The sequence below is a fragment of the Scyliorhinus torazame genome, chromosome 21, assembly GCF_047496885.1.
Source record: "Scyliorhinus torazame isolate Kashiwa2021f chromosome 21, sScyTor2.1, whole genome shotgun sequence".
NCBI classification, from domain to species: Eukaryota; Metazoa; Chordata; class Chondrichthyes; order Carcharhiniformes; family Scyliorhinidae; genus Scyliorhinus; species Scyliorhinus torazame.
The window spans coordinates 59,015,080-59,023,315 of NC_092727.1; the positions used below are offsets into that span (position 1 = coordinate 59,015,080).

General features: G+C 57.1%; 1 protein-coding gene across 2 annotated transcripts in view; it reads left to right on the forward strand.

Annotated features, from left to right (window-relative positions):
* Positions 1-2,993: 2,993 nt before the first annotated feature.
* The window catches only part of barx2 (BARX homeobox 2), a 124,671-nt gene continuing 119,428 nt past the window's right edge, over positions 2,994-8,236 (forward strand). Inside the window, exon 1 of one of the 2 annotated variants that reach the window (XM_072486845.1) lies at positions 2,994-3,418. In XM_072486845.1, coding sequence (XP_072342946.1) covers positions 3,238-3,418 — 181 coding nt within the window. In that variant the 5' untranslated portion in view covers positions 2,994-3,237. The remainder of the gene's footprint in view (positions 3,419-8,236) is intronic. The other variant, XM_072486844.1, reaches the window with a different exon arrangement.

Here is an 8,236-nt window from a genome sequence, read left to right on the forward strand (position 1 = left end):
ATACACCAGTAGGACACACACTGATCGGCACACAGCAAGACCAATCAACACACACAACACCGCAGCCAATCACCAGTTAGAGCACACTCACTATAAAGACAGAGGGCATCAGTTTTCCCGCTCATTTGGGATGCAGCCTCTCAGAAGGACAGAACTTACAGCTTACAACACAGATCTTCACCATGTGCTGAGTGCATAGACTGGTTAGGACAGGCATAGGTCTTTAGTTTAATCTAACATCGTGTTAACCCACAGTGAAAGTATGTTCAACAGTTTCTAGCTTAATAAAATAGTGTTGTACTATTACAAGCGTTGGTAGCCTGTCTACGTTACTGCTAAGGTAAACAGTCTCCACAGATCCAGAGTACCCAACACATCATCTTTTATCTTCACTTAAGCAAAACCCATCTAAGGTTTAAATACAGTTAGCCAACCCAGGAATACTTGCTGTAAAGAGACACCTTGGGTAAACTGCTTTGAGAGAGAGAGATCCTTAGGGAAACAGCTTGCAGATTCTTGCCTATGTCAAACCACTGTTTAACCTGCCAGTCTTTTCAGCTGTTCTGTTCACAGGCAACATTTTAAAATTAAAATGCTTAGAGAGAAGCTGCTAGTCTGCTCACAGACGGATCAAAACAGAACTCCAAAACTCAACACCTACTGTTTCAGCCTCTGTCTCCTCCCATTAACTGCATCACCTTACTAAAGCTAAACACACTGGCTGGGATTCTCTGTCGGCTGAAGCCGGAATCAGGAAATACAATTGGATGGAGAAGCGGTTTTAATGCTGAAACCGTGGTGGGCACTGGTTTCATGGGAAATCGCAATTCTCCGGAGGCTTGAAAGTGGTGTCACTGCACTCCAAAACGTAAGTACAGTAAATGCCAGAGGCATATCATTAGCAGGCCTGACCCAGCATTCCTTGGAGCTTCCGCAATGCTCCGCCTCCACTGAGGTGAATTCCTGACAAGGAGGTTCACTTGTGCTTTTACAATCGTGAAACAGGGGTCATGGCTGCTGAGGGAGAGAGAGGGGGTACGGAAAATGTCCAACATCGCCAGTGCTTACTGATAGTTGTGCCACTGGCTGGGGGGCTTCGGCCAGGGCTGGGGGCGTAGCAGGGTGTGGCAGGGGGTGGGCTGTGGGGTCGAGGTGGATGGGCACCATTGCCGCAGTCGGCAAGGCAGCCATGCAGCTGTGCATGCCACTGACAGCCTACTGTGAACTTAGAGCCACGGGCTGTATGGGTGTTCCCCCAGGCATCCCCCTAGGTACACTCTGGCCCCAGCCGACCCATTAGCGGGATGCGCTCCAGTGCACCCAGTGCCACCTTGTTGGCTGTGATGAGTGTGTGTGGGGAGTATAATGTGTATATGTGGCTGCAGCTTGTCAGCTTCCTGAGTGTCAATCACGGACCCGGCGAATCCTGCACCGCATATCATTGGAATTCGATTGTGTTCCACGTGGCGCCGGTGCTGAATCGGTCCAGGTGTGGCACCAGTTTTGCTGTCGTGAAAGTCCACAAATCCTGCCCCGGCATACATAGAACATACAGTGCAGAAGGAGGCCATTCAGCCCATCGAGTCTGCACTGACCCACCTAAGCCCTCACTTCCACCCTATCCCCGTAACCCAATAACCCCACCTAACCCTTTTTTGGTCACGAAGGGCAATTTAGCATGGCCAATCCACCTAACCTGCATGTCTTTGGACTGTGGGAGGAATCCGGAGCACCCGGAGGGAACCCACGCAGACACGGGGAGAATGTGCAGACTCCGCACAGCAGTGACCCAGCGGGGAATCGAACCTGGGACCCTGGAGCTGTGAAGTCACAGTGCTATTCACTTGTGCTACCGTGCTGCCCCAGCATCAACACTTAGTCTCAGGAACGGAGAATCCCGCCCAATGCCTATCATTTCTATCCCCCAGGGAACCTTCTTTATATAAACAAAATTTCATTAGCCCAACTTCAGATGAACAATACACATGGTTTGAATGAATGATATCTTACTTTTACGATGCTTTAATTGCACTGTTATAGCGCCTTTCAAACTGGGATTTAAAAAAAACATTACTACAGCAGTTACATACACATGCTGAACCATATTTATAACCCTTTTTGCACCAAATATATCTAATAAAATATATGTGAAATTCCTACATTCATCACAACAGGCTTCAATGCCAATTGGCACACACACTCAAACCCCTGAGCACACAAAGGAACAGGCACCTGGCTACAATTCTCTGCACAGGCATGCTATCTCTACACTTACCCTTGCCATCTCTGCACTTACCCTTGCCGTCCACTGAAGATCATTGAACCTTTTCCAGCACTGAAGTTACGTGCGGCACATCATGGCCTGACCACTAACCTGGGCAGTAATCTCTGCCTAGGTGGGGTGGCCTTCTCCTGCTGCCCCTGACCATGAGAATTTGCTGCCTGCCCCTCCTCCAGTACTCTCAGGCACTCATCGGAGAAACGGGGGGGAGCGCGTCCATCCGACTGCCCTCCTGCCTTCCAAGAGCATCAGAACAGCATAAGGGTTAACACTGCTGCCTCACAGCGCCAAGGACCCAGGTTCGATTCCTGCCTTGGGTCACTGTCTGTGCGGAGTCTGCACTTCCCCCCCGTGTGTGCGTGGGTTTCCTCCGGGTGCTCCGGTTTCCTCCCACAGTCCAAAGATGTGCAGATTAGGTGGATTGGCCATGTTCAATGTGCCATGGATAGGAAGGGGGAGGGGGCTAGGTATGGTGCTCTTTCAGAGTGTGTTCAGACTCGATGGGCCGAATGGCTTCCTTCTGTACAATAGGGATTCTATAATTACAGAATAGGGACAGTAATTGGAATCTTTCCAGGCAGCTCCCTCAATCTCTCACATGTCCTGGCACTTTTCAGGGAGCTGCCACTCTGTTTAACGCCTCCCATACTGGTGTATTCTGATGCTGTTAGTGTGAAATGGAGCTGGGACCCTGAGCGCATCTGGACAAGGAGCTGTGACAGGAGTTGGACCACTCTGTTTATCCCCCCAGTCTGGGACCCCCCTTTCTCCCCCAGCTCTGTGTGAGCTTTCCTCCCTTCCCTGTGAATCTGCAGGAAGCGGCTGATTGACAGGCCGCCTGTCCCCGCTGGCTGGTGAAGATCTTTATCAGGTGCTTTATAAGTGGCTTCGGGTGGAGCTCAGTTACTGAGGAGTTGGAGCGCAGTTCACTCGGGACTATTTCGGAGCGGATCAGCATGCAGGCTCCAGCCGAGCGGAGCCTCACATTCCCCGGCATGCACAAGGCAGGGGGTAGGCGCTACAAGACTTTCATGATCGATGACATTCTGGCGAAGGACAGCCGCAGTCACCTGGAACTGACCCTAGCCTCCCGAGCTGACTTCATCATCCGCCCGCAGGCTCTGCACTCCTGCCCTGGTATGAACTCTTTCAGAATGTCCTCCCCTCACTGTGTCTGTGTGACCCCTTGTCCCATCCCAATGTCCCTCTCTGTCCGCCCCATCCCAATGTCCCTCTCTGTCTGTCCTGTTCCAATGTTCCTCTCTGTCTGTCCCGTCCCAATGTCCCTCTCTGTCCGCCCCATCCCAATGTCCCTCTCTGTCTGTCCCATCCCAATGTCCCTCTCTGTCTGTCCTGTTCCAATGTTCCTCTCTGTCTGTCCCGTCCCAATGTCCCTCTCTGTCCGCCCCATCCCAATGTCCCTCTCTGTCTGTCCCATCCCAATGTCCCTCTCTGTCTGTCCCATCCCAATGTCCCTCTCTGTCTGTCCCATCCCAATGTCCCTCTCTGTCTGTCCTGTTCCAATGTTCCTCTCTGTCTGTCCCGTCCCAATGCCCCTCTCTGTCCCATCCCAATGTCCCTCTCTGTCGGTCCCGTCCCAATGTCCCTCTCTGTCGGTCCCGTCCCAATGCCCCTCTCTGTCCCATCCCAATGTCTCTCTGTCCGCCCCATCCCAATGTCCCTCTCAGTCGGTCCCGTCCCAATGCCCCTCTCTGTCCCATCCCAATGTCCCTCTCTGTCTGTCCCGTCCCAATGTCCCTCTCTGTCTGTCCCATCCCAATGTCTCTCTGTCCGCCCCATCCCAATGTCTCTCTGTCCGCCCCATCCCAATGTCCCTCTCAGTCGGTCCCGTCCCAATGCCCCTCTCTGTCCCATCCCAATGTCCCTCTCTGTCGGTCCCGTCCCAATGTCCCTCTCTGTCTGTCCTGTTCCAATGTTCCTCTCTGTCTGTCCCGTCCCAATGCCCCTCTCTGTCCCATCCCAATGTCCCTCTCTGTCGGTCCCGTCCCAATGTCCCTCTCTGTCGGTCCCGTCCCAATGCCCCTCTCTGTCCCATCCCAATGTCTCTCTGTCCGCCCCATCCCAATGTCCCTCTCAGTCGGTCCCGTCCCAATGCCCCTCTCTGTCCCATCCCAATGTCCCTCTCTGTCTGTCCCGTCCCAATGTCCCTCTCTGTCTGTCCCATCCCAATGTCTCTCTGTCCGCCCCATCCCAATGTCCCTCTCAGTCGGTCCCGTCCCAATGCCCCTCTCTGTCCCATCCCAATGTCCCTCTCTGTCGGTCCCGTCCCAATGTCCCTCTCTGTCTGTCCTGTTCCAATGTCTTTCTCTGTCTGTCCCGTCCCAATGTCCCTCTCTGTCTGTCCCGTCCCAATGTCCCTCTCTGTCTGTCCCATCCCAATGTCCCTCTCTGTCTGTCCCGTCCCAATGTCCCTCTCTGTCGGTCCCGTCCCAATGTCCCTCTCTGTCTGTCCCGTCCCAATGTCCCTCTCTGTCGGTCCCGTCCCAATGCCCCTCTCTGTCCCATCCCAATGTCCCTCTCTGTCCGCCCCATCCCAATGTCCGTCTCTGTCTGTCCCGTCCCAATGTCCCTCTCTGTCGGTCCCGTCCCAATGTCCCTCTCTGTCTGTCCCGTCCCAATGTCCCTCTCTGTCGGTCCCGTCCCAATGCCCCTCTCTGTCCCATCCCAATGTCTCTCTGTCCGTCCCATCCCAATGTCTCTCTGTGTCTATCCCATCCCAATGTCCCTCTCTGTCTGTCCCATCCCAATGTCCCTCTCTGTCGGTCCCGTCCCAATGTCCCTCTCTGTCTGTCCCGTCCCAATGTCCCTCTCTGTCGGTCCCGTCCCAATGCCCCTCTCTGTCCCATCCCAATGCCCCTCTCTGTCGGTCCCGTCCCAATGTCCCTCCCTGTCGGTCCCGTCCCAATGTCCCTCCCTGTCGGTCCCGTCCCAATGTCCCTCTCTGTCTGTCCCATCCCAATGTCCCTCTCTGTCGGTCCCGTCCCAATGTCCCTCTCTGTCGGTCCCGTCCCAATGTCCCTCTCTGTCTGTCCCGTCCCAATGTCCCTCTCTGTCTGTCCCATCCCAATGTCCCTCTCTGTCTGTCCCATCCCAATGCCCCTCTCTGTCGGTCCCGTCTCAATGTCCCTCCCTGTTGGTCCCATCCCAATGTCCCTCTCTGTCGGTCCCGTCCCAATGCCCCTCTCTGTCTGTCCCGTCTCAATGTCCCTCCCTGTTGGTCCCGTCCCAATGTCCCTCCCTGTCGGTCCCGTCCCAATGTCCCTCCCTGTCGGTCCCGTCCCAATGTCCCTCTCTGTCGGTCCCGTCCCAATGTCCCTCTCTGTCGGTCCCGTCCCAATGTCCCTCCCTGTCGGTCCCGTCCCAATGTCCCTCCCTGTCGGTCCCGTCCCAATGTCCCTCTCTGTCTGTCCCGTCTCAATGTCCCTCCCTGTTGGTCCCGTCCCAATGTCCCTCTCTGTCTGTCCCATCCCAATGTCCCTCTCTGTCCGTCCCGTCCCAATGTCCCTCCCTATTATTCCCGTCCCAATGTCTTTTTCTGTCCTACCCATCCCAATGTGCCTCTCTGTCCGTCCCATCCCAATGTGCCTCTCTGTCCGTCCCATCCCAATGTCCCTCTCTGTCCGTCCCATCCCAATGTCCCTCTCTGTCCGTCCCATCCCAATGTGCCTCTCTGTCCGTCCCATCCCAATGTGCCTCTCTGTCCGTCCCATCCCAATGTGCCTCTCTGTCCGTCCCATCCCAATGTGCCTCTCTGTCTGTCCCATCCCAATGTCCCTCTCTGTCCGTCCCATCCCAATGTCCCTCTCTGTCCGTCCCATCCCAATGTCCCTCTCGGTCCGTCCCATCCCAATGTCCCTCCCTGTTCGTCTCATCCCAATGTCCCTCCCTGTCCGTCTTATCCCAATGTCCTTCTCTGTCTGTCCCACCCCAATGTCCATCTCTGTCCGTCCCGTCCCAATGTCCCTCTCTGTCCGTCCCGTCCCAATGTCCCTCTCTGTCCGTCCCATCCCAATGTCCCTCTCTGTCCGTCCCATCCCAATGTCCCTCTCTGTCCGTCCCATCCCAATGTCCCTCTCTGTCCGTCCCATCCCAATGCGCCTCTCTGTCCGTCCCATCCCAATGTGCCTCTCTGTCCGTCCCATCCCAATGTCCCTCTCTGTCCGTCCCATCCCAATGTTCCTCTCTGTCCGTCCCATCCCAATGTGCCTCTCTGTCCGTCCCATCCCAATGTCCCTCTCTGTCCGTCCCATCCCAATGTCCCTCCCTGTTCGTCTCATCCCAATGTCCCTCCCTGTCCGTCCTATCCCAATGTCCTTCTCTGTCCGTCCCATCCCAATGTCCCTCTCTGTCCGTCCCATCCCAATGTCCCTCTCTGTCCGTCCCATCCCAATGTCCCTCTCTGTCCGTCCCATCCCAATGTCCCTCTCTGTCCGTCCCATCCCAATGCCCTCTCTCCCTGTCCCCCTCTCTCTCTCCGTCCCTCTCCCTGCCCCCCCTCACTCCCTCTCCCTGCCCCCCTCTCTCTCTCTCCCTGTCTCGCTCCCTGTCCCCCGCTCTCTCTCTCTCCCGTTCTCTCTCTCCCTGTTCCCCGTTCTCTCTCTCCCTGTCCCCCGTTCTCTCTCTCCCTGTCCCCCGTTCTCTCTCTCCCTGTCCCCCGTTCTCTCTCTCCCTGTCCCCCGTTCTCTCTCTCCCTGTCCCCCGCTGTCTCTCTCCCTGTCCCCCGCTCTCTCTCTCCCTGTCCCCCGCTCTCTCTCTCCCTGTCCCCCGCTCTCTCTCTCTCCCTGTCCCCCGCTCTCTCTCTCCCTGTCCCCCGCTCTCTCTCTCCCTGTCCCCCGCTCTCTCTCTCCCTGTCCCCCGCTCTCTCTCTCCCTGTCCCCGCTCTCTCTCTCCCTGTCCCCCGCTCTCTCTCTCCCTGTCCCCCTCTCTCTCTCTCCCTGTCCCCCGCTCTCTCTCTCCCTGTCCCCCGCTCTCTCTCTCCCTGTCCCCCGCTCTCTCTCTCCCCCTGTCCCCCGCTCTCTCTCTCCCTGTCCCCCGCTCTCTCTCTCCCTGTCCCCCGCTCTCTCTCTCCCTGTCCCCCGCTCTCTCTCTCCCTGTCCCCCGCTCTCTCTCTCCCTGTCCCCTGCTCTCTCTCTCCCTGTCCCCCGCTCTCTCTCTCTCCCTGTCCCCCGCTCTCTCTCTCTCTCCCTGTCCCCCGCTCTCTCTCTCTCCCTGTCCCCCGCTCTCTCTCTCTCCCTGTCCCCCGCTCTCTCTCTCTCCCTGTCCCCCGCTCTCTCTCTCTCCCTGTCCCCTGCTCTCTCTCTCCCTGTCCCCCGCTCTCTCTCTCCCTGTCCCCCGCTCTCTCTCTCCCTGTCCCCCGCTCTCTCTCTCTCCCTGTCCCCCGCTCTCTCTCTCTCTCCCTGTCCCCCGCTCTCTCTCTCTCCCTGTCCCCCGCTCTCTCTCTCTCTCCCTGTCCCCCGCTCTCTCTCTCTCCCTGTCCCCCGCTCTCTCTCTCTCTCCCTGTCCCCCGCTCTCTCTCTCTCTCCCTGTCCCCCGCTCTCTCTCTCTCCCTGTCCCCCGCTCTCTCGCTCTCCCTGTCCCCCGCTCTCTCTCTCTCTCTCCCTGTCCCCCGCTCTCTCTCTCTCCCTGTCCCCCGCTCTCTCTCTCCCTGTCCCCCGCTCTCTCTCTCTCTCCCTGTCCCCCGCTCTCTCTTCTCTCTCCCTGTCCCCCGCTCTCTCTCTCTCCCTGTCCCCCACGTCTCTCTCTCTCTCTCCTGTCCCCCGCTCTCTCTCTCTCTCTCTCTCTCCCTGTCCCCTCGCTCTCTCTCTCTCTCTCTCTCTCTCCCTGTCCCCCGCTCTCTCTCTCCCTGTCCCCCGCTCTCTCTCTCTCTCCCTGTCCCCCGCTCTCTCTCTCTCTCTCTCCCTGTCCCCCGCTCTCTTTCTCTCTCCCTGGCCCCCC